At 33.9% G+C, this 27,340-nt stretch overlaps 1 protein-coding gene across 12 annotated transcripts in view; it reads right to left on the bottom strand.

The window, feature by feature from the left end:
* MYCBP2 (MYC binding protein 2) overlaps positions 1–27,340 on the bottom strand; it is a 238,192-nt gene that overhangs the window by 104,881 nt on the left and 105,971 nt on the right. For all 12 annotated transcript variants that reach the window (XM_039886905.1, XM_039886906.1, XM_039886908.1 and 9 more), the window contains 14 exons: positions 26,772–26,897; positions 26,554–26,681; positions 21,685–21,776; positions 19,587–19,721; positions 18,165–18,248; positions 16,858–16,954; positions 12,011–12,203; positions 11,235–11,509; positions 10,397–10,618; positions 7,583–7,774; positions 5,245–5,451; positions 4,225–4,356; positions 2,724–2,902; positions 192–334 (listed from right to left, as the gene is read on the bottom strand). In XM_039886905.1, the coding sequence (XP_039742839.1) occupies positions 192–334; positions 2,724–2,902; positions 4,225–4,356; positions 5,245–5,451; positions 7,583–7,774; positions 10,397–10,618; positions 11,235–11,509; positions 12,011–12,203; positions 16,858–16,954; positions 18,165–18,248; positions 19,587–19,721; positions 21,685–21,776; positions 26,554–26,681; positions 26,772–26,897 (2,205 nt within the window). The remainder of the gene's footprint in view (positions 1–191; positions 335–2,723; positions 2,903–4,224; positions 4,357–5,244; positions 5,452–7,582; positions 7,775–10,396; positions 10,619–11,234; positions 11,510–12,010; positions 12,204–16,857; positions 16,955–18,164; positions 18,249–19,586; positions 19,722–21,684; positions 21,777–26,553; positions 26,682–26,771; positions 26,898–27,340) is intronic.

Below are 27,340 nucleotides of genomic sequence, written 5' to 3' on the forward strand. Positions count from 1 at the left end.
GAACATTCTAAAAAAGCCTACATTATACTATGGCTAATTACAGTAGAGTATGGCTAATCCTAAATGAATGTATGTGTATGTGTGGTTCTATAATGAATAAAACACTCTGGAATTCTACAAGATGGTTCCTCTTTAGGAACTCTGAGCATAATTAATGTAAAATATGACTATAAAGAAAGTAAAAGTCTTACCATCCACAGCTAGAGCTCTGTGCAAGAGGTCTTTTGCAGCTCGAACAACGGTGCTTACCACAGAGAGAGCTCTGCTACAGTTTTTATCTTCCTCATTGGCTTTACTCAGAAGTTGGGACTGTAAATCTCCATCAAATTCACTCCTGTAACGTGAGTGACACATGAGATTATTTTACATGGTAGGTAAAATGTGATCCAACTCTAGGAATTGAGTCTAGATCACGGCTCCTCATTTCAAATTTAAAAAATTAAAGTTTAAAAAGTAAATATATAATTATATAATGTCAAGGAGTGATAGGGCCTCAACAAAAACAAAAGCAGGATTAGGGCATAAAGTTATTTTAAATAAGATCAAGGAGAATCTATCTTAAAACTAATATTAAACAAAAGCCCAAATTATGCTTTTTAAAAAAAAAAAGTCTGAGAAAGAAAGTATTCAGGCAAAAGGAATAGTAAGATAAAGGTTCAGACAGGTACAAGATGGGTGAGTTCCAGGAGCAGAAGGAAGACAAGTGTATCTGGAACGAAAGGAGAGTAAAAAGTGACAAGGTGGTAAAAGTAAACAGGAGTCAGATCACGTGAAATCTGTATGCCACAGTAACGACTATGTATTTCATACTGGAATGGGAAGGTATGAGAGGGTTTTGCCCAGGAGCAGAACCTGACATGATTTACATGTCTATAAGACCATTCTGGCTGTGCTGTGGAGAACTGACTGTAGGAGGGCAATGCGAAAGGAACGAGGCTGTTCTAGAGGCTATTACAGTTAACCGGGTAGGAGTAGTGATGGTCTGGACTAGACTGTTAATTATGAGAGTGATATAAAAGGTCAGATCTAGGACATTATAAAAGTACAGCTGCCAGGACTTGATGAACTAAATGTAAAGTATGAAGAAGTCAAGAATGCCTCCTAGGTGCTTGGCTGTAACTGTAGATGGAGAGGACTACTCTGGACACATTAAACTAATATTGTCTGTTAGCCAACTACCTAGAGCAGCCTTAAAGTAGATGTGTGGTATAGTAGGTAAGAATAGGTCATTCAGTTTCCTGCCTACGAACTCCAAGACCTTAAATCACTACAACTGTGCCTTTAGATAAGTGGTTTAACTACTCTGTCTCGGCTCCCTCATCTGTAAAGCAGGGAAAGGAAAAGTGCCTACCCTCATGGGGTTACCATGAGAACTAGCTGAGATAACACTGATAAAGCACTTAGAGCACTGCGTGGCATACGGTAAGTGCTCAGTACACATTAACTATCATCGTCATCTCTATTATTGTCACTCAAATAAAGATATCAAAGAGGGACCTGGATATTCAGTCTAGGGCTCAGAGGAGATAAAAGCTAGAGATATAAACTTAGAAGCCATCAGAATAGGATGGTAAAGTTAAGAGACTTTAATCTTTTTAAATTTAATTTTTAATTGAAGGTAAGGTTATTTATTTTAAAGCTTGGTGAAAAGTATCAAGACATCTAAAACATTGTATTTTGTAGAAGATACAAAAGGCTGGAGAGCAGACACTTTTAATAGGCTCTCCAGCTTTTTGAAATATATAACTCTTCCCTGGTGTATGATATGGTTTTTAATCTATGCTTTAATAAAGAAAGTAATATTTGTTTATTGTAGTGCTATTCCTCTATGTAACAGAAAAAGTTTTCATGATTGGGTAGAAGGACTAGAAAGCTTTTGTATCTCAGCAGCAATATGCTCTTATGTAGTTATTTAATGCCTGTTATTTCTATTCTATTTCACATGGAGAAAGGAGGCAGAAAATCTACATCTAGGTAAACTGTTCTGTGTTAACTACCTAGGCAGTGTCCCCAGATTGTTTATGAAGGAAAGAGAGGAAGGCAAGCCTCTGAAAGTGATGTGCAACTTCAGTGCAGGTTGAGGACAAATGTGGTGATTGACAGTCACTGCTCCCTAGGACTCCAGCTAAGTTGCCAAAAGAAAAATTCAGACTCAGTGAGAAATGTATAGTTAAAAAGTTTTTAACCCAAATTGTTATCATTTCTTTTCCACTGTTTACATAAGAAATGGTTATTGTTAAAGATATTATAAGAAATACACTATTATATATTTGAGGGCCCCAAGGACTAAATTCACAGACCAAAATATTCTGCAAACTGGACGAAAGGATCAAGGCAATACAAGTACTTGGGTAGAGTTGACTGGCTGTCAATTTAAGGTATTTTTGAGGAAAAAAAAAAAGAATACATTCCATTTAAATTTAAAAGTGCAGACCATAAACTATAAAAATGAAAACAAATAGCATATATACCCAGTATATAAAAGTTTCAAAGATATTATAAAAATAATGGCAAAAGAAACATCTTAAAGCAGTCACCTTTATAGTAAAACTGAATTTACATAATGAGAACTTTTTATATAAATTAGCACAAGTACTATATGCAAGAAAGGTAGACTAGAATTTATTTACTACTACCCATACAGCATTTTTTTTTACCTTGATAGTGAATTGTGTATGCTCTACCATATTAAAACAGTTCCCTCTCTCTCTACACACACCTACCTATAGTAGAGTATCTGTGGAATCTGTCCTCTGGTTTGGTTTGTGCCATTACTACTCAAACTGCACGTGCTGAATGTAAACGTCACGCCGTCAGGGCACTGAACTGTGGTCATTCCTCCATCTCCATTGGCTGTACGGCTTCCATAGTTTCTCAAGCGCACAGCATATTTAACATTTTCCTTCACAATAATGATGTAAAACATGTTTATATTTATTCATAATGTGCAGAAGATATACAAAAAGAACTCTGCAATAAACTGGGCAAATATATTGAGTGTCTGTCATATACATAGGCGATTTGGTTAAATGAGTTTTTAATGAATCAAACACGATCACGAACACTTATTCGTTACTTAACAGAAACTGTCCTAAATAATGTGATTTAATTAAATTAATCCTTAAAATGACCTCATGAGGTAAGTACTGTCATTATTCCTATTTACAGATGAGGAATCTGAGGCACAGAGAAATTAAGTAACTTGCCTGTAGTCACAAAGCTAACAAGTGATAGAACTAGGATTTGAATACGGGCATCGTGACTCTAGTTCCTGCTCTTAACAACACTGTAAGGAGTATCAGTGATAATAAAAGATTTATAAAACATTATAAGGTAATAGTTTTCTTTGATGAGTTTAACTTTTGAAATAATTTTAAAAGTAAAAACTAATGGTGAGTCCATTATATTTTTATTTTTAAGATATAATCAGAGACAAAAGTAGGTAGACACGAGAAAAAAAATCCATAAGAAAAAGTTGTCCAAAATATGATGTGCTATACATAGAAAATGTGAGATACAGATATTAGTGCCTTATGATTCATGATATAAACTTCACAGTGAAGGTTTTGATTTTTTTTCTTTTTTTCGGTATCTAAATTCTTTTTGATAAAGTCTCTGGTAAACTTACCTTATCTAAAATTCTGCTCTATAACGAAAATTATTATAATTGAATTCAGAATTACTCTATTAATAATTATCTTAACATTAATTAAAATTTGTTTTGCTAAACAGTTATTTACTGCTAGATGATTAAGTTATATAAACTAATATTTTTTAAATGAGTTTTGGCACATTAAGAGCAGGAAGGACAGGAACTAATGCTTATTTAGTTTCCATACTGTGCTAGGCATTGAGGTTAGAACTTTATTTCATTATTTAATTTAATCTGAACAACACTACAATATAGGTTTTATCCTTCCTAAAGTACAGGTAAGTCTCAGACCGGTTAAATGATGACATGTCCATGTCTTAGAGCCAGTATGTGAAAGAGCAGATATTTGGAGGTAGGTCGGTTTGACTACAAAATCTAGCAAGACTTTTTGCTATATCAGACTGTAAGAGAGATTCTGTGAAAACAGAATATAAAACAGTACAATAACAGGAATATAGTAGGTAATCTATAAACATTTAAAGCACCACGTAAAGGAATAGTTTTCACTATTTTTAAAGTAAGCTACATAACAATACCTCTCATTTACACAAGAAACATATTAGTAAAATTACCTTTAAAGGAACAACTTTGTCAAGTCTGATTTCAGCTATATCACTGGGTGAATCATCTGTTGTGTAGGTTCCTTTGACTAATTCTAGAGAAGTCCACCTATGAGAATGGGTTGAATCTCCTGCATGTTCGCTCTAATTAAAACAAACCAAAACAAAATCCACTATACTCTTTATGATATGAACAAGAACATGTCGATTATTGTTTTAAAGCAGTTTATTTTCTTGCATATAAAAATTAGCTATTAGCATTTCCATTATTTAATTTTTTTGGTACTCTATAAACTATTCATGTTTATCTGATTTCCTGAGGGGTCTTCAATAGCTAAATCATTTAAGTGGACTTTTCTCATCTGATGTCTTCAAACAATTCTCGCTTCTGCACAAGAAGAGTGCTGTATGTAATTATAGAACCTAATGAAGTAGGGAAATAATTTAAATTAATTGCTTAAAAGAATCAAATAAGATAGATTGTTATTTATGAGGAATAATTACCTTTCTGTACCATTTTAATAGAACTTTGTGAAAACTCAGGTCCGTTAAGTAATTTAGAGAATATAGTAAATACAGTTAAATTAATCAATCATTAAAATACCATCTTTACTAAGAATCATCCATTAGCACTCTATGACAAAATTGCTTAACCACAAATACAGGTAACAACAGCAGCCTAAATGCTGTTTTTGTTTCTTGAAAACTTTTAATAACAAAAAGAATTTACTCAAGATTGAAATTGGAGGGTTAACTATAAAATGTCTAGTCTTCTTTTTTTTTTGATCTTCTCAAAAAAAAAGTATAAAAAATGTGAGGTAAGAGTGATCCAAGATGTATAAAAATGTGAGGTAAGAGTGATCCAAGATGTCTCACAATTTATCAGGTAGAATCACTCCCTTTCAATTTCTTTAATGTTGCCCATCTACAACTGATCTGCTAAACCCTCAAAGTTTGGATTACCATACTACAATATTAAGTTCCGACACACATCCCACACAGCAACATGAACACTGTAAGAATGGTACTTACATCATCAACCAACACCTCTAATTCATATTCATGAATTCCACCTCCTCCATAGACAGAAAAACCAACCACAACTATTCCAGGTTTGTCCACTGAAAAACAAATTGCATCAGGGGACCCATTACCAGTGTTCCAACTTCTTCCCTGACTTGTTTTTGTGAATCGGTTAGCGCTGGCTTTAACAGAGTGGAGAGAATTAAGTCCATCAATCTGTGAAAGACAAAAGCAATTATATTAGTAGCCTGTACCTGAGTATTAATAACATATCGTTAACAAAACTACCCAAAGGTTTCTAAGAAGTTCAATAGAGTAACCTACATTTAATGAGTAAGTTTAAACCTTAAGGTACATTCTATTAAGAGATTAACCAGCAATAAAATCAGATTTTATCATTCCAAATTCACAAATCATTATCACTTGAAAATATTCTTCTTTTAGTCACAGTAAACTATACATTTCACTTTATTTATAGTGTTAGCTCTATAAAGTTGTAAGTTATCAGTCATACCATATGAATGAATTATCATTCTGAAAAGAGATACCAAAAATTTCATAGACATTCTATAGACCAAGTTTTTAAACTATGCTACACAGAGCTCTAGGAATTCTGCAGAGACAGGTATTCAAGAAATAGAGGTGGATTCAGTTCCCCGTTTCTGTCAGACCATCCCTCCACTTATCTGTGAATTTTTAAGACTTCATTTGCAGAATATGTTGTCTTAGGTATTAATACCGCTAATGTATACAGTGATACTATAACTTGGCATTCAATATTTTTAATACATACACACACAAATATAACCTCATGAATTACAGACTCATTAGAGAGGATCAGAGAACTTATTTTGGTTTGAAACCACTCTTTTTAATTACAGAGCCTGCTGCCGATCTATGTTGGCTGTAGAAATTTGGAAGAACTACAAGAGGAAAAAAATTGGAAGTTTATGATTCTAGTGAAAATTACAAACCGCTCTGGGAAAGAAAGAAATATGGGTATCTAAGAAAGGACCTTCGGGAACTCCCAAGGTTGTATATTAGGCACCTATAATTTTGGGTTTTCCTTTTCATTAGAAAGGTGAGTTCACTGGGGATAAGCAGACAGTAACATTCTGAGGGGGACCTATGCACTGCTGACCTTTTCTTTCAGGATCTAGTACAGAAGGGAAGCAAGCACATTTCAGACTGAATGAATAAATAAAAAAAATAATAATAATAAAATTTCTGACAAGGGCCTCAGTAGCCTTCAAGGCCAAAGCTAACCAAGAAATGGAGGAAGTGCTTCCCAGGGGGAGATACTAAAATCTGCTCAGGTACACGTGATCATTCAGAAATCCTAAGGCTTAACTGTCATTATGAATCAGTAATGAGTGTTGACTGGATAGGTTAATTCAGAATAGATTCTAAAATTTATAACCAAGAAAAAGCAAAGATTAGGAATTATATAAGTAAAGTAGAGGAAAAAAGTTCCTTTGTAAGAAATTTGAGACCTGGGACCACTGAGTATATGCTAGTTATTAAACATTCATTTGAATGCTACAAGATATTTCATATTATAATACGATTTTCAAAACCAATGTACTGTCTGCTTTTGGGGAAAAATATAGAAACATTTGCCAAAGTCAGCCAAAATGTTTTAGACAAATCATAAAACAGATTGAGTAGGGCAGTGAAACAGTGAAACATAACACCACTTTACAAAATGTAATGGCACTTAAAAGTTTCAAAATGGGTTTCTTAAACATAACATTTGATCCTTTTAAAACTTTGTGATAATGCCTGTACAACAATGTGAATGTACGTAATGTCACTGAACTGTAGACATAAAAATAGGAAGAACAGTACATTTTATGTTATCTATATTTTACTACAATTAAGGAAACTTTGTGATAGAAGCGAGATAAAAATTCTTATTCCCATTTTACATACGTTTTTGTCTAGGGTCAATCAAATGGGCGGAGCTGAGGTTTGAACCTCTTCACCTTTTCCATACCATATGCTCAGCAGTCCTACTTCTATCACCCATCACCCAGTAACACCAACTGTTTGCTTTCTTTGGGATATAGCACTGGGGTTGTGCAATGGGGCGGCTAAGAGAAAAATGTATATACTTTGTATTACTGTGACATCCTGAGTAAACTGGTGAGGGAGAGGAAGCAAATAAGAGCAGAGAAGAGGTATAAGGAAGGGGAAAACAAACAGCTTAGCCTAATGGTATTTTTTTAAAAAAAGAAAAATACAGTGGGATTGGAATCAGTTTCTATGAAGCCAAAATATATGAAAAAGAAATTATGTGGAAAATTTAAACATGTGCTTATTATCCAGTCTCAAAATAGAACATTACCTCAGATCCCAGGGCTGACGCTGTCAGTTCACTGACAATACTGGCCAGTAACCCACAGGTATTGGAGACCAGGTGGGAGGAGAAGAGCTCATTTTCCCTCCTCAGGCTGTTCCTGACTGGGAGCACAACGATGACCAGCATTTTCTCCAGAACTTCACGGAAGCTTGTCATCCCTGAGATATTCTCTTCACTCTGCGATACACGAAAAGAAACAGTTCTAAGATACTGCTTTATTTTCCTTCACGTGAGCACTCAAGTGCAAAATCCTGTCTTTCTAGATGACACCCTAAAGTTCAGACTTGAGTCTATGTCTCTAAATCTATACAGCTGTATGTGGAGTCATTATATCTATTTTTCACTTAGAAGTCCTTTTTGAATTATTAGTCTGTGTATCATAAAAGGTATACGTGTCTATTAGCTTTCCACTTACTCTCTTAACTTTTCATAACAATCTCTTTTGACAAATAAAACTCTTCCCTTTTAAAAAGCTTTTTCTATAGGACAAGATTACAGTCTGAGATTTCTGGTATATTCAGAGGTAAAACAACTATGAAATACTGTAGTCTGTATAAATCTATTTTCTAATAAAAGCTTTCTGTACATACATGAAATAAAAATATAAAATTCTACTATAACTATTTCTATAAAATTTTACAACTTCAATGTATTCAATTTCATAAGTGAAGACAGGAAAATTCCAACCCCTACCAATGAAAAAACTGCAAGATGAGAAATTACAGAATCCTATTAAAGTCCACTGGGAAAATATTTTTTTTCAGAAAAAAGGAAAAAGATGATTGATTTTGATTGATATCCAGCATGAACATTATTTATTTCCTTTTTTCCAAAAAAAAAAAAAAAAAAAAAAATTAGCACATCACTGGCTACTAAAATTTCAGAAAAAGGTCATCGTATTAACTGGTGGTGGGATTGCAAACTGACACTAGCTTTCTGCAGGGCATTTTGCCAGTTTGTGACACAGTCTTAACATGCTTCTCCTTGAGTTAAGAGTTTTTCCACTCATAAAGATTTATCCCGGAAAAAAATCAGTACGAATATCCATAAAAATTCAGTCAATATTGAAAATAACAGTATTGTGTAAAATACTGAAATGTGAGAAACAACAACGTAAATATATATATATGATGAAATTATTATACTAAACTCAAATGGTAGAATATCCATTAAAAAGAATAGAAATAAACTAACCAGGATATATCTTCATAGAATATTCAGACATACAAATATACAATTATCAGTTATTAATAATCAGCAAATGTTAGTTCTTTAAAATTGTTTTTAAAGTATTGTTAAATTTTACTGTATTTTAAAAAAAAATACAGCAACGCTAAAGGAAATTCCTGAAGAAAAATACAGATCACCCATAACTTTAGTGGCAAAACATTATTTTCACTTCTCGGTATTCTCTTCTAAAATATGTATTATTTACATATTGCAAACTATATATGCCTTTTGCATACATATTTACAGTCATTCATCACAGTACATTTATACTTTTGTTTCTCGTTTTTTAATTTAAAAATATCTGCCTTAATATTAAATAGCTGTTCTTAATGGCTGAACCAGATTCTATCAAAATGATATATCTAAATTCAACAATTTCACTTAATGATATAGTTACACCTCTAATTAGGTTTCTAATTTTTCCTTTTAATAAAACACACATATATCTTAGGTCTTCAAATTATTTCCTCAAAAAATTTCCTTTGCTCATCGCATGTAATACTGAGTTGAGAATTTATCTTGTAAAAATATCTTCTATATGCCACCAATTTAAGAGCTGTATTTATCAGTTCACTCATTTTTCTCAACTAGTACTTAATTATATTCCCAGCAAATAGTAAATGCACAATCAATATTTGCTGAAAGATGAGAAGAAAAAGATTATTAACACTAATTACATAATGTCTTAAACCATCTATAAGTTCAGTAGGTTTCCTCATAGTCTCACCAGCATAAGAAATCTATTTTTCCTATTTTTTTTTTTTTAACAAATAAGTTGATAACGTCAATAGAACTTTCATTCACATTTAATTATTAGTAAGGTTAAAAATTTTTTCCATGCTGGTTCACTCTAAAGTCCTTCTTATATTTACTTTTATTATTACTACTAAGATCTTACAAAGGTATTATAGTAACTCTGGAAATTTTCTTTCCATTCTGCTATTATCCTTTTTTATTTCCATTTGTCACTGAAATTTTTCTCTTAATTTTTCTGTTGTTTTAGTCAACAGAAAATTGCTCGCATACAATAATTAGGATAATTTTTCCATTTTGTACTCCTTTTTTTAACTTTTGTTTTAAAGATTAATTCTCATCAACTTGGGAGTAATTATGCATGGTTTTCATGTGTATTTGAGTTAATTCTTCATGTTTCTATGACTATTGTTTTATAATGCTTATTTTAATGTACCAAAATGTTAACAGAAAATCTTTAAAAGTTATTTATTTCCTTAAAATTCAATCTTGGCAATCTAAAATATTATATTAGAATGTAAGAGTTTGCTTATAGTATCTGCAACTTTCAAATGATTCAGCCAAAAATAAATACATAGGAATTCATTACATAATTGTCAATTTTTTTTATAGGTTAAAGACCATTAAAAAATAAAAATTAGAGAAAAAAGATCGCTTATTCATAGGTAAACATGAGAATTCTTTTCTTAATTTTAGCTCTTCTTGTAAAATACATAATCATCTGGTAAACATATTTACTAATTTAGAAGAATAAGCACCAAGCTAAATATGCCTCCGTTGACAGTGTTATAAAAGATTTTTCAGAAGAAGACCTACCTGGCTGAGTTTTTCCATATGTGCTACCAAAAGGGGAAAACGGTGAACTAGTGTTGAGTCATTCTCTGTGCTAACTTGTTTAACAATTGATCGTAGTAGTACTTCTCCATCATATGCAATAGGGAAGATCGAAGTCAGCTTAACAGAAGTGTGACACAGAGCTGACATAACAGCAGCAAGCAGTCGACTACTTGACGTCTTGAAGTTTGCTTCTTGGATATCCTTTTAAAAATAAAAATATGTACCCCATCAAATAAATACTCAGTATAATCCAAGTTTCTGGATACATAAAAGGTAAATACCCTTTTAAATCATTCCAAACTTTTCTAGCATTCAATCATTGTAAGTGTCTTGTTAAAGGACCAATATTTCATCAGTATTTTTAAACATATTTAAGTTGCTATCCAATGAAGGTGGAAAATTATCAAATATGGCCAAGGAAAATTCGCCTCCTGTCCTCTAGTAAATGAGTTTATATATTCCTATATCCTCAGAATCATAGTCATCTCCAGCATTTATTCTCAAAGAAAGTCATCAGAAAGGCCCCAATCAGTATACATATAAGGTATTTCCAGTACCAAGCACTGAAACTATTTTCCTCAAATAATAAATAACTTACTAAGTAATTCTATGCTACTATAACATTTCACTAATGTTAATGTTATTATGCTACTATAATATTTCACTGTCACAAAATTATGTCATCACACTGCAGTTTATTCAAAAAAATTACCTTTCATAAAAGTTAGAAAGATTAAGGCAACTCTAACTTATTTTCTTGAAGAGTATTGAGTAATATATAATATTTTCAACTAACATCTTACAAACTTAAAATTACCTGATCCAAACAATTCAACAGATCACAAAGGCAAGCCCACTGTAATGCGGGGGTTGGGTAGAAAGAATGAAAACAGGCAGTAAAGGTATTATGGCACTCCTGAAGAACAGCTTCTAGGAGACTCAGGGGTTGACTGAGATATCCTTGAGGATCATTATCCAACTTCACCATGCAGTGATCCACTCCTTCTGATAAAATTTTTCTTAACAAAGTTCTAGTTTTTCCAATACATTCTGCTAATTTGCTAGTTTCTTCTACAATTGCTTTTCCTGCAGCTTTGAAAGACACAAAGCAGATTGCTAATTAAATAGAATAATAAATATGCATGAAAACATTCAATATCATTCAAGTAATTTCCTATACAGCTAAAAATCACAAGTACTCATAACCTAGAAAGGAAACAACTTAGAGATTATGTATGGTGCAAAATTATTTCTTTTTTAAAATCGAAATAGAAAAAGAAACAAAACACTGGTTTCAACATGTAAGTCTAAATCAGTTGTTCAAAATATTTCTATTTGACAGAATCTGTTTAAAATAACACTTTGTTAGAGTATTTCATTTTAGCCTAATATGAGTTTTTTTTTATCTGAATGACATATAATGTATTTTATTCTTCATAAGTCAATACATAAGCATCACAGCAAGTTTTAATCTGCTCGATTAAGGAGCAGGTTAAAGGAAGCTGGAATCTTAAACTCTTGGTTATTCTTATGTAAATCTTTTTAATTCTCACACATTGTATCCCAAAAATCAATTTAAATAACGCATCATACCTGACACTGGGTAAATTTCACAGGTATAGACACGCAATAACCTCAGACAGCAGGTGCCTACAAAGCGCAGTCTCTCCAAATCCAGAAGCGTGGCTGTGAACTGGAACCCTTTTAATCCTCTAAGTTCTTCGACTCCTAAGACTAAGGTGGTCCAGCTCCAGTGAAGAATACTCAACAAAGACTCAAAACATTCCTAATTCAGAATATGAAGAAACAGATAGTAATTAGTTCAAGTGATACCACAGGTTGAATCAAATGAAAAGATGACATTCAACTTCAAAACTTGATCTTGGAGTTTTTTACTGAGTTTTAAAAGCCCAAATAACAGGCATTTTATTAGTTCGTTCATTAAATTACCATTAGGAGCACCTTTGAAATTTGACAAAAATGGTAACGTAGTTAGGCTTCTATAAAAAAACAGTTTTCAATATTTATTTAAAAAATATTTTTAAGTTTCCCTGCTACAAATTTATCTAGTTTGTCATAGAAGAAAAAAAAATGAAAAACACATAAATACATGTCTACCTAAAAGGAAAATTAAACTCTACATTGTCACTGTGTAGATAAACCAAAAGTATTTTAAACACTTGAATAACTTTTGAATATCATATTTTAGTATTAGATATCAGCAATATCACAGAACTTATTTTATATCTACGTATTAAATTTTAGAATATAAACTGTAGCTAACGCTTGATAAGTTAACAGAACAGAAAAATTGACTAGAAGGATACTAAAAAATTTTTATCTGGATTTTTAAAGATTCTAAAATATTAATGTAAGGGGATGAGCATCCGTTGTAGTTCTAGTTGGTCTGCAGGTTTTTTCATGCTTACATGATGACAGATAGCTACGAGATGAATGTCAAAGCAAATCACTTATTCCCTCATCCCTATCAAATTCCAGTCCTCTGGTGTAGTAATACCAAGAATAAGAGTTTATACCTTAACTTTTAAAAGAATGATTGAATAAGTTTCTTATATAAAGATTAAAATGACCTAATGACCACAAAATAAAATAAAAGAATCACTAAGCACAGAAAAAAAAAAGAGATGACTGAAAAGACACAACACAGTCAAAGATACTTATTTGTATCAATAGATACCAAACTGATCTTAATACTAAAAGGATCCAAGGTGCCAGGAAACCAAAATTCTTGTAGTCTATTATTCGAAATACACTCTCTATAAACTGCCATAGCTCTTTTGGAAGGCCAATTTGAGATAATATATCAAATTTTAAATGAGCATACTTTAGTAGAAATATTCCCATAAGTACATAAGTAATCAGAGACACATATGTACGGATATAATAGTAAAACATTAAAAACAAACAGTCCTTTAATAGGAAAAGAGTCAAATAAAGCAGAGTACAGCTCATTCCACAGTGTTTCCTTTTACCATTAATGAGATGTATAGGAGCTTAACTCTTGTTTATATCAATTAGCCTATGGTAAAAGTGGTTTTGTTATATGTTGTTTTGCTTAAAGGCACAGAACCTATAGACAACATTAAATGGGGACTTACTGTATTCTATGGGATACAATACAAACATTAGAAAAGAAATTGAAATAGAACCAAATGTCCACGGTGTATACTATGAAATTTTCAAAAAGGAAGATGCAAAACTTTAAGTGTGATCAAACAAAAACGAGAAGGTTGGATAGCGTACTATATATAGACTAGTAAATATGTGTATGTATAAAAAATAGTCTGGAAGTATATACGTCAAAATGTAAATAGTAGTTATATATAGTGATAACAGGGTGATGGGAAAAGAACTTTCATGTACTTTTAGTATAGTTTTTTTTTCCTACTCTACTCTAGTCCCACCAGGGACGTGTATTAATTTTGTGGTTTAAAAAAATGAATAAGATTTGTTTAACGAATAAGATAAAAAAGAAAAAAAAATTCCCTTTGCATTTTACCAACACGACAGACTACCAGTTACATTAATAAATCGCATTCGAAGGGAGAAAAAAATGGCGTAGATGATAGAGACTCTGTTCATCCCTCTGGTGGCCAAATCAAAGTTGTGACGGAAACATGGAGCAAGCAGCAAGGAAAATCTCCTGGGATCTAGATGAACGAGCCATACAACTACGGAGAAATCCAAGAAAGCACCCTGCAACAGCAGAAGGTAGGACGAGGCGAGGATGCCGGGCTGCCCAGTCCCGAGTGGCTGAGTGAGACGGAGGCTGCGGCAGCAGCAGACGCCTCTTAAAGGGGCCGTGTCCGCGAGCAGATTTTCGTGGTGACGGATCTGCTAGCTCTGAGCACCAGTGCCTTACAGGGAGATATTGTCGGAGTGAGGGCCAAGGTGAGACTCGCTCGGTACAGAAGTGTGGGTGGCATCCATTGTTCCCTGTTGAGCCCTCCCCGCTACCAATGCAGTGGACACAGGGCCTCATAGCTGTGATGTCATCAAACTGCATAACAGAAGCTGCTCTGCCCAGAGGATTCCCTGAAACCCCGCCTCCCCAACTCGGGCCCCACCCAAGCCACAGCCAGGTGTATCCGCAGTGAGTCAGGTGCACCTTGCTGAGCAGCGCCTAGACTCACACTGGAGACAGCTGGCCTCGGTTTCTGGTGTGGCCTTTTGAGGCAACTATAAGCACAGCATCTGTGGATTGCTTGCTGAATCTTGATAGATGGCCCCAGAGGGGTAGAGGCTTGGGCTAAATATGGCCTGCAGAACCCCTCACAGGACTGTGCCACTGGACACCTACTTCACAAATCCACACTAATAAGACCCGGAGACAGGACCTTTGCTTAATACATATTAACAGACACAGAAAGGCAGCCAAAATGGGAAGACAAAGAAGCAGAAACCATATGACAGAACAGAACAGAGATCCAGATATAATGGAGTCAAGTAATCTAACAGATGCAGAGTTCGAAACATTGGTTATAAAGATGCTCAATAAACTTTTGGGAAATGTAGAGAACTCCCACAAAGAGATAAGAATGGAGATGGAGATTATAAGAGGGAACCAGTCTGAAATGGAGAACACATTATCTGAGATGAGAAGTATATTAAATGGAATAAACAAAGTGAATAAAGAAGAGGATCACCCGCCTTATCTAGAGGACAGGAAAGTCAATCAGGACACTCAAACAGAATGGCAAGAAAAAAGATGCTAAGACTATAAAGATGATTTAAGGAGGATATGGGACACTATTAAGGCTCCAAATATTTGTCTGAAGAAAATCAAGATGCTGAACTGCTGTTTGAAGAAATAATGATAGAAAGCTTCCCTAACCTGGTGAAGGAAATGGACATAAAACCCAGGAAGCTCAGAGTATTCCAAAAACCAGGATCCAAAGAGGCCCATACCAAGACACATCATAATTAAAATGCCAAAGGTTATATACAAAGAAAGAATGTTAAAAGTAGCAAGAGAAAAACAAATAATTACCTACAAGGGAACACCCATAAGACTGGCTGCTGATTTCTCAAAAGAAACTATGCAGGACAGAAGGGCTTGGCAAAAAACATTCGACGGGATGAAGACCCAGGATATACAACCAGAATAATTTATCCAGCAAAGCTATCTTTAGAGTTGAAGGACAGATAAAGAGCTTCCCAGACAAAAATAAGCTAAAGGAATTTATCATCACCAACCCAGAATTACAGGAAATGTTGGAGGGACTTCTTTAAGAAGAAAAAACATGTATCAAAACCAGGAATAAAGAACAGTAACAACTACAGTCCTATCAATAAGTACCTTAAAGGGAAAAGAATTAAGTGCTCCAACCAAGGGATGGAGTTGCTAATAGGATAAGAAAACAAGACCCCTACATATGAAAAGGAAGGAAATGGAAAAAGATATTGCTGTGATAAACCTAGAAGGTATTTAAGTCAGAGAATGATAAACACTATGATTTCACTTATATGCGGAATTTAAGGAATAAAAAGAACAAACTAATAAAAAACAGACTCACAAATATAGTGGACAAATTGGTGATGGACAGAGGGGAGGGGAGTTTGGGGGGCTGGGAGAATGGGGTGAAGGGTTAAAGAAGTACAAATTAGTAGCTGATGGATGGTCACGGGGATGGCAAGCACAGCATAAGGAATGCAATTAGCATTAATATATTGACTAGGTGGAGGGTCAGGGGAGGGAGGGAGCAATTGGGAGGATCATTTTACTAACTATATAGATGTCTAACCAATGTACTATATACTTGAAACTAATTAAAATAAAAATAAATAAATAAATAAATCGCATTCATATGCTGCCTTACAAATAAAAAAATTTTAATGTCCCTTATCTCATTAAAAATTCGCAAGGATGCAATGATGTAGTTTATTTAGATAAGCTGCATAAGAATCCTCAACAAATAAATGAAAGAACAAGACTTTCTGAGCAGACATACCATGATATTTCAATGACATCATGCTGACTTTCCATTCTACACAAGTAAGCCCAATAGCACCTGTATCTTTAAATGTAAAACAGTGATGGCCAAGTAGTTCAATAAACTCCCTCGTTAGATATGCAACTCTTCTATTACCTCAAGCATTAAAGTAAGACTTTTCGGTCAAAATCATCCTTAACTTTTCCTTCACTTTTTAACTCCTACAGCATATGTAGTAATACATGATTTATTAGAAAATCTACAGTTATTTCAGAAATAGCGACATGTTAAAATCAATTACGATTTCTATCTTCCCATTATTTAAAGTGCATATTCTTTGTCCTGGGATGTCAACGCTAATACAAAAACAAATCTGAGTTCATAAAGCTATGCTGAGATAAACTTTTGGAAGAGTGGCAAAATGCTAAACATCAAAATGAAACTGAGCACTGAATAGAAAAGCTGAAATTTTAAAAAATGGCTTACCACTGAGACAGTTCTTGCAAAAGATCTCTTTAAAATGTGCACAGGTTCGCTGGTTTGCTGTTTGCCTTTTGAAGCACTGCCATCGCTGGTTGGAAGTCTGAAGGTAGCAGACATACGTAAATTTATGTTGGAAAGTCCAATGACATTTTTCTTTCCAAAATATATATTTTTGCAATAGCAAAATAATTAAGTTATACTTTTAAATATTTTTGTTAGGTAAAATGGCAATATGGGAGTTTTTAGAAACATTTTCTAATGCTAAGCCAGATTTTTAAGCACATGAGCATTCATTTCATCTTTTAAATCACAGCTTTGTAAGACTGGGTAGTAGAGAATTTCTTCTCTTACTAGACAACAGATATAACTTATGTTCTCTAGTAATGGTACAATTAAATTCTACTATTTAAAAGTTATTCAACAAGTGTATCCAGGAGTAGCCCAAGCAACTTGTTATGTTCACAGTGCTACGTATCACAAACACTAACTATAACAGAGCATGAAAACAAAAGTCCCTTCTTGGGAAAGTGGGGTTTTACACTATCCCGATTCTCAAAGTGATTTCTAGAAAGGAAGATACAAGGAACACAGAATCATTATTCTAGGGATAGTTCCTTGGATCTTTACTATGTTATTAGTAAGTTACTTAAAAAACTAGTAAAGTAAAAACGACATCTTTTAGTGAGGGTTTATATCACTTTGCATACTTTATTCTAAAAATTATTGCACTAATCCCCTAGAAGTAGATGGACACACACACCGGCATATGCTTCCATATATCTCAACTACCATAAAGTAATTGAAATTCTTAAATGATAAAAATAGAATATTATCACACAAAGCAAGCTATTATTTGATATTCCAATTAAAGGTGGAAATTTTTCAGCAGTAAGGGATTTTCTAATTCATTCCATCATAAGGTAAGATGAACAAGAAACATAAGACTGCAGCAAATCAATCGTGTCTACATCCAAAGTCTCCATCTAACACCCCAATTTCATTTATCTAAGAAAAATTTTATTAGTTTACAATATTCTGAAATTGGTTAAAAAAAAATAGACAAGTTAAAAATGTACATCATTGAAATATTGTTATTGTCATAATACAGATAATCTGAGTCATGATGTAAAAAATGTTTAAAAGTGTACAAAACATTAAATGTTTTTGTCAAATGTAGCTATATTTCTACTAGTATATTAGAATTTGCTGAATGCTTCAAATAATTTCTCCTTTTTATACCATGTTTTATAGTGACCCTAGTTCATTATAGCAAAAGAATAAACCTTATTAACTATAAATATGCTAAATACCTGTATAATAATTGAGGTATCTGACCAGCATTAACATCTGTACCATTATTTGATTTCTTTGAACTCTTAAATTGGAAAACAACCCTAAGAAGAGAAAAAATAACAATGATACCAAAATCTACATAGTTCAGGATTTATTGAAGGAAATAAGTAATTTAACAATCATGTTTTCAAATCTTATGTTAATGACAGATTAATTCTTTAAGGAAAAAAAATCAAGTAAAAAGATATTGTTCTGATTTTAGTTCTAACTCTCAATAGGGTAATCAGTAAAATGAAGGAACTGAACCTAATCAGGAACTACTAGGTGAGTAGCTGTCCTGCCTCCACCTTAGCCCCTCCAGCTCTACTTTAACCAAAATATTTCAACTTACAAACAGTTTAAAATCTGCTCAGCTAGATACTGTATGAGCGTCAGCTTCAAAACGCTATGATATCCCAAAGGTTAAATGAACTGCGTGCGGGAACCATACAGCTCAGGACTGAAGCAGTCTCCGCAGTTGCAGCACGCAGTCCTATGGCAAGTTGAAAAGGTACACACAACAGACAACTTTTCTAAGCATTCTACTTGAACATTCAGCGATGTGGAATTCACTTCATAAATTTGTTCTTTTATTGGTCAGCTCTGTTATGAGTTGAACAAAACTATTTGAAATATACTATTATATAACTTTACCCATTTCAAACAGTTTATGCTCAAGAATAATAAAAAATAAATTGAATTTCTTTTATAAATGATGCTCCTTTCAAACACGTGAATCAGAGTAGCGAGTATAAAGAAGGTTGGTATTAGAGTCAAGAGGCTTTAGGACCAGATTTTGTTTGGCCACATAGTAACTAAGGGATTTGACGCAAAACCATTTCACCTTTTGTCTCTCTATTCCTCTGAGTGTAAAATGGGGCTAATAACTGCTTCATGAAGTTGTTGAGGGCATCGAATGAGATAATATATATGAAAGTGTTTCATAAACTGAAAAGCACTCTATACATGAAATTTAAACAGTAAATTTCCCCAACATTTTATTAAAACTATACCATTTTGTACTGCTGAAGCTTTGCAATTTAAAAACTGTTTTCATAAGCACTGTCAAATTTTATAGCAAGTACATATTTTTTTTTATGGTTTCTAGACTCCTCACTATCCTTGTCATAATAAGCTTTTAAACAATGTAATACCCAAAATACATACAAATATTGGCCTTTATCAAATTGATAAAGGGCAAAGAACTGCAGTCCGACTATCTCCCTGTTCTGTCTAGACTTTAATTTGGTATGAGATTATATTAATTTAATTTTTAGCAATCATATTATGTTCTAGCTTTACTAAAATTTTTGTCTTACTGAAAGACCTCTGAACTTTCTAAACAACATTCCACTAGCAAATTGAGAGTTGTTTTAGTAACACTTAAATATTTTGCTTACCCATCATCTGTGGTAATAGAAGCTTGTCCATGAGATCCACAGTCACTGCTGGGTCCTGACACTCGAGCCCATGCTACATACCACCATCCAGCTTGCAGGAGAACTGGCTCATCAAACATCATTGCATATTTTTCTCTGAAAGTAAATTTAGTGAGTCGAAGACAATGCCTTTGTACTTTCCTGTTACATACATTTATTTTTAAAAATCCTTTATAAATAAAACATGAAATTCAATGTATTGTAAGATTCTAGTCAAACGACGTTAAAAACCCTCTAACTGAAAAAGCCAACACAAGAACACAAATAATAGTTACTTGTGTTATGGTGACGGCATGACATTTCATCCTCTTCCCTCCTGAATTATAAAACTTGCTTAAATGCTATAAAACTTTCATATTAAAATAAGACCCAAAATTTTTAAATTGCTGTTAAAAAAAACATTCCAGTTTTGTTGGAAAATGAAATTTTCAAGTTTAGTTTTCAAGTTCATTTATTCAAATAAAGTGTTTGAGAGGCAGCATGTTAAGAAAACGGCCCTGGAGTCAGATGGCTGATTCAAGGCCTGGACTTGTGACTTGCTGGCTTCCTGACTTTGGGCAAGTTAATGCATCCTCTCTGTAACTCAGTTCCTTCATCTGAAAATAGGGATAGAAATAATGTCTAGCTCTTAGGGTCCTTCTGAGGATTGAGTTAATTCAGATAAAATGTTTGGAATTGCATCTGTCACACAATGACTACATGACAAAAGTTCACTAAATTAGGAAGAGAGAAAAGAAATGTATATAAATAATGCATCTGATAAAGACATACACAAGTTACAAAGTTCTAAGTAACAGAGTAGAAAGAATGTGTATTGATTGTAACTGGGACAGAAGAATAAAGAGGAAAGAGAAGAATGTCATGAATGGATCTGCAGAGTTATGGAAGTACAAAGTAGGATCTGAAAATGGCAAGGTGTCAGATTAAAGCATTAAACAGATCTATAAGAGTACCAGGTGAAAAGTTAAAAAAGATGCTGTGAAAGATTATGGAAGTCCCTTAATGCTAGCTTTCGGATTCTGGGCTCTGTTAGTAGTCAAATGAAGACAGTCTAGATTCTCTATGCGTTATATTTTTGACTCATTATCATATGCTCAGAAATAAATGCTGAACGACAATGACATCTTAAGGCTTTGTTAAAAATAAATCAATCATTTAACTTTCCTGAAACTTCTCTAATCTTTGTCTGTCTATAACATAAAAAATTACTAAAAAAGTATCTCCTGATACTGGATAACGGCTAAAGTGAAGAAACAGTCAAAGATTTTTTTAGGTTTACTATTTTGTTCTCAAAAGAATTTATCTGTGAAAAGCAAACTCAATGCCTTACTACCATTTCCAGAAAATATAAATTTTAACTAATGAATATTACACAGGTTTTCTTAATATAGTTCTCATTTGAAAGTACAGTATACTATATTATTAAGCTCAATTTATTTTTCTCATCATAATATTCCTTGATTCAAATCACTAGCTTGTCACAACACAGTGTTGAGATAATTCTTAGGATTACATGGAGAGTACTGATAAAATCTAAGTCACTTCTTAATTAATGAACTTCATAAATAAACATCCTGATTCTGGTAACCTAAGAGGTTCAGTAGAACCGGCCACCTCCCCAGGTGTGTAATAATCAAGTATATGCAAAAGGCATGGCGTTAAGAGTATACAGGTGATCTGAATTGTGGCCCACCATGACTATCTGACAATGCGTACACAATGCTACAGGAAGGAAGTGACTGTATCACACCACTAGAACACTAACATATTAGGTGTTTTCTAACTGCTATATGAAAATAAAAGTGTGCAAAATATATTTCCATCGTATCTTCAATGTAGAAATAGCCAATTTATCTTGTGAAATACAAATATGAAAGATATTAGTTTTAATGCAGCACTGTTAAAAGTAACACATTATCTAATATATAATTTAGTTTCTCAAGTGTCTGATCACAGTAGATTATTTAAAACTTCTTTTTAAAGTTATATTTATTGATTTATAATAAAATTTTCACATTAAGAATGTAGGGATTACACTGAATAATAAAGAAATCTTTACCTAGCAGCACAGTCATAAGCCAACACATCAGTCTCTGCAAGAAGGTCTCCATCAGTTTCATGATCTCCTCCATCAGGACCCAACTCAAACAGCTGGGGAAAGGAGAAAAACATATTGTGCCCAACTGTTCAGTCATGTAAATCTGCTGAATATTATGTTTATAATTTAGTGGGTGTCTGATAAATGCTGACACTAGAGAATGTAAAAAAATCAGAGCACCTGCTTTTTTAATATTATTAAGTAAAATATATTAACATGTATATTTAAATTGAGAAACATATACAATGTCTAATGGTCTATATTAATCTCAGTTTTCCTTCTTTACATATTCATCTATTTACATCAAGTGCTCCAAGAGGTTCTGTGCCAAATGTAAACACCTGAGGGAAGTGAGAGGCTTCGACCAAAGCATTTACCTAAGTGAGGTAGAATCTTGCTTCAACACTTACTAGTTGTGAGATCCTAGGGCCCAGTCTCCTCATCTATAAAAAAGATGTGCCTATTTCATAGTAATTGTGAGAATTAAATGAAATATTACTGCGGAACACTTGGAAAACACCCAGCAAAAAAGGCTAGAAAAATGCTAGCTATAGAGAGAGAGGAATAACAGAAGATAAAGATCTTTAAAAATAGGTAAAAAAAAAAAAAGTTCAAAATAATATGGCATTGGAAGAGATGAAGAGTGTGAAAAAAAATGGTTGTAAAAGTAAAGGACCACACAGTCTGGGTAAAGGAAAAAAGAGAAGATGTTAAATAGGAAAATGTTATGAAATTAAGTGAAAACAAAGAAAAATTATGAGGAAACAGTCTTTTTTTTAAAAAAAAAACGAACTAATAAATATTTTTAAAAAATCCCTTCTCTGTAGGATTAGCGGGTGAACTACAAAATTTACTGGACAATTACTGTGCTTCTTGTCTCAATTTTTAGCTCTATGCTAATGATCCAAAATTGATCTCCAGCTCAGATCTTATTCTCCAGTCACTGGATTCCCCCAGCAGCTCAATCCCACTAGCTCTAAAGTGACTCATTTCTCTCTCGTCCTGCCTGCCCTGTTCTGATTAATATTAGGCACTATCATTCACCTAGTCATTCAGATAAAAGACCTGGAAAAACCCTTTTATCCATATCTCTCTACCATCACTATTATCCTATTGCTGGAACCAAAGCTTGTCAATGCACCCACATTCACTGCTACTAACTGGAATAGTTCAATAACAACTAATTTGTCTTATCTCCATTCTCTCCTTGCTCTAACCCAAATTTTACAAAGCTGAGGATTTTTTGCTTTTAATGTTTTAAAACGAATATCTGATCAGAATGCTTTCTGAATCTAAAACTATTCAGTAGTTTTTCATTTCCTTTTTTTTTGCAGCATGATATAAAAGTCCTTACTGATTTTCCCTTAATCTGGCTCCCTTACTTACATTCTACATATATTCTTGAATACATACTGTGTACCAGGCACAGTTCTAAGAACTGGGCATACAGGGGTGAATGATGCAAGCAAGCAAACAAAAACACAAACTACTGAGAGTAAGTTTGTGATAAGGGAGAGGATTTACAGTTTTAAATAGACTCACCAGGGAGTCAAGACCTGAAAACGAACCACACAGTAAGTGTGGACCACACAGGGACTGAAGTGAAGAGCAATAGTGAGAGGGAACAAACAGCAAATGTGAAGGTCCTGAGGTGTGACTACACCCCTGGCACATTTAAGGAACAAAAGCCGGCGTACGGCTGGGTTCCTATGCAGCAACTGGCACAACACGAGGTGAGAACAGTGACTGCAATCAGTTCTGACAGTGTTCTGTAAGCTCGCATAAAGGCTTCGGATTTTATTCTAATACAGGAAGACACTATAGGAATCTGAACAGAGGAGTGGCATCCTCTGGTGCATATTTAGGAAAATTACTCTGCTGTCTTGAGAACAGATTGAAGGAAGCAAAGACAGAAACAGGACACAAGCTGGGAGGCTACTGTAATAAGTCCAGTGAGAATGACTGTGGTGTGGACCAACTTGGTACCAGGGGCGGTTTTTAGAAGTAGTCAGATCCTGGATTTGTTTTCAAAGTACAGCCAACAATATCTGCTGCCGTGGGATATGAAAAAAAGAGAGAAATCAGGGATGACTCCAAGATTTGGGGCCTGAGAGACTGGAAGAATGAAGTTAACTATACTGAGTCAGTTAACTGAGATGGGGAGAAACAGGAGAACAGCAGGTTTAGAGAGATGGACAGAAACCTAGTTTTGAATGTGTTATATCTGAAACGCCTATTAACTTTCCAAGTGGAGATGCAAAGTAGCTAATTGTATATATGACTTCGGAGGTCTGTAAGTTTAAGAGTTACCAGAGAAAAAATACTTAAAGTCATAAGGCTGGATCACTATGGGGGTAAGTACACTTTAAAAAGATGTCCAAGACTGAGTTCTGGCACTCTAACATTTAGAGGTCAGGAAGATGACGAACAACAACCAGCAGGAGACTAAGAAGAGCAGTCAGTGAGACAGGCGTAAAATGAAGTATGGTATCTTGGGAGCCAAGCAAAGATGTATTTCAAGAAAGAGCTTGATTGGATTAAATCCCATTGAGTGTTAAGAAAGACGAGGGCTGAGACTTGACCACTGGTTTTAGCAATAAAGAAGTCATTGGTGTCTTTTACAAGAGAAGTTTTAGCTGAGTGACTGGGGCGAAAACCTCATTAGAGTGGGTTCAAGAAGGAATGGGAAGAAAGAGAATGCAGACAAAAGTATAGAAAGCTAAGAATATGCAAGGGAGATCAGCTAGATGGTTAGTCCAAGCAAGCAGCTTTGCCTAGGGTAGTGATGGAAGAGTCCCTTTAGGGAGAAGAAGGAGATGAAGGAGGAGCTACCAAGAAAGACAGCTAGGTTTCCGGCTTAGGTAACAATCATATGGTGGGTATTACTATTCAAGAGAGGGATCAGTGGAAGACAGCCAGGTCCCGGGGGACGAGTATGACTTTAGTTGTGATATAAAGACTGACAACTGCTGTGCCTTTAAAACATTTACACAGAAATGGGTCAAAGAAAAAGTCTTAGCTGGAGATATAAATTTGGGCATCATGGAATGTTGATGGCTACTGAAACTCTGGACTTAGAAGAGAATACATAGGAGAAAACAGTGAAAAAGAGGTCTAGAGTTGGCCCTAGAAGAACTCTAACATTGAGTGGCCAGGGCAAAGAAGACAATTCTACAAAGGAAAGAGAGGAAACAACCAGAGATATGAAAACAAAATAAAAAAATAAAGAAGAGGCTTACTACTAGAAAACAATGTATACCTTAACGAAGTGAAGAAAGAAAAATAAAGATGCCTATTGAATAACTAAAGACAAAGGTAAGGTCACTTCCAGGGAATGAGAAGAGTAAAGCATGATTTGGGACTTGAAAAAGAAAAATAAGGCCAATATAAAAACAACATATATGGAATAATTCTATATTTACTAAAGATAAGGTCCATTATGATGTTCAATATTATTTAAAAAAAAAACAAAACAAACCTTCTCAGGGCCAGGAACAAAATATATCTTCTCCATGAGTTTGCTTCTCTATCTTAATTTTGAATCGAGACATCCTAAAATAACCATTTCAAAGCAGGTGCTTTGAAGCGAGCCAAAACTAAAACTTGTTTTTCTTATTATCGATATATATGTTACAGGTATTCTTAATTATTATTCCATCCCTATTTTTTATATAACTCCAGGAACTTTCAATTTTTACTTTCTTCGTTTTTATATTACCTGAGTTTTTTAGCACATGTATGCTAAATGTAACCAGAAACAAAGAACTGTTTTTTGACATTTGTCAGTCTGGTCAGAACTCTTTGGGTAGTGTCCTCAAAAATCATCATTATAAGTGAGTTTTATCATATTAATATAATTTTTAGATATTACTGAGAGAACTGAGAAAATACTTCCTGAACAGATAGCGTTTAATTGAGAATTTTTTTATGAAGCCTGCTATCGAAATTAAGGCAAAAACTATAGTTTTCTCTTTTACTTTAAGAGCAAAATCAGATAATTTGAGAAGTAGAATATTCAAGCTGTTAGCAAATTTTCAAAGAATGAACATACTCTTTGCTTAGAGTGATTGTCGGCCTCCTTTCTGAGATGAACCAGCATGGTGAACTTATGATGCCTGATCGTTTTGAGTTTGGAACCATACACTCACTCTACCTTTCGCTTCAGCCCTGGTCATATCTTGTTTACAAAGTATTTGGCATTAAAAATGCTAAAATCTTTGAAACCTACATCAAAATGTTCCTGCAGCGAAACAGTTGTGCCTCCTGTCATTTTTAGGCTACAAGAAAATAGACACATGAAAAGGTACTGCTGTTTCTAGACCACCAGTTCAACTCAAAGGACTGAGATTGACTGTTGAAGTCTTTTCAGTCTAAAATTACTGAAAAATCATTTTCCATTTATTTGCTCCTTTCTTACTTAACTTTTGATTTTTAATAAGTTAATGACAAAATTACTGTATTAGATTTTAGCAATGTTTCCTCAAGTTCTTTTTTTTTTAAAAAAAAAGTATATTATTATTATTTATGCCTATAGCACCTGGTCTTCCTAGGTGGTCTCCCATCCAAGTACTAACCAGGCCAGACCCTGCTTAGCTTCCAAGATCAGACGTTGGGCTTGCTGAGGGTGGCATGGCCGTAGACCATGGACCGTGGTTCCACTGGGGTGTGAACCCAGGACTTTCTGTGTGTAAAGCAGACATGCTAACCGCTACACTATGGAACCACATCCCTCAAGTCCTTTTTTAAAAGGAAGCATGGTATAAAGTAATAAACAAAGTCAAAACCAACATTTTCAAACAAAATGGGTAATAATGTTGATGAAGCGCTTACCTTAATTTTAGCAGTATATTCTCCTCTACCTCCAAACAGTCCAAGACCACCAAGTAAAATATCAGTGTCAGCACTAAAACGTATAGCTTCTACTGAATGAGCAGAGTAACCCCAGCCCCCTCCATGACCTAAAAAAAAACCCAAATGATAATCTGTTTTAGAATATTCATATATATTTCAGTTAGAAGATAATATTTCCTAAATGTAGGTATACATACTTTCAAACCTGTTCACTACACTATAATCTTCTTTGGAATAAACCTTCATTACGGCTTGAGTCTCCTCCTCTGTACTTGCAACACCCATTTTCAAATCTTGCATAGTTGCCAAGGTATCAAGACAACCTGAAAAAAACCAAGAACTTAAACTCCTTGAAATTAAAATTTCTCATAATACTGATGATATGAGATGTCGTAGGGGGAATGTGCTCAACAAATGTATTCTGCACTTTAAACATTTCATAGACAAATACAATCAAATAGAACTCTGAGTAGTTATCATATACTATATGACAATATTTTTCACAAAATTATCATATACTATATGACAATATTTTTCACAAAACTGTATCCCTGAAAAGTTGGAATCATTTAATCTTTGAGTCCTTACAAGGGTCTTCCTTTAATGAACTCTCTGAATTACTTTAGTTTGATTCTTAAAGTACTACTTGAGAAAGACACAATAGCCTGAGATAACCTTAAATCGACGCTAGTTTTGGATGTTTCTAATGGTTACCAGACGAAATTTGTGAGAAAAGAAATAATTATAGTTATGCTCTAGTAAGTAT

Source organism: Pteropus medius, unplaced genomic scaffold (assembly GCF_902729225.1).
Source record: "Pteropus medius unplaced genomic scaffold, Ma_sr-lr_union100, whole genome shotgun sequence".
Lineage (NCBI taxonomy): Eukaryota > Metazoa > Chordata > Mammalia > Chiroptera > Pteropodidae > Pteropus > Pteropus medius.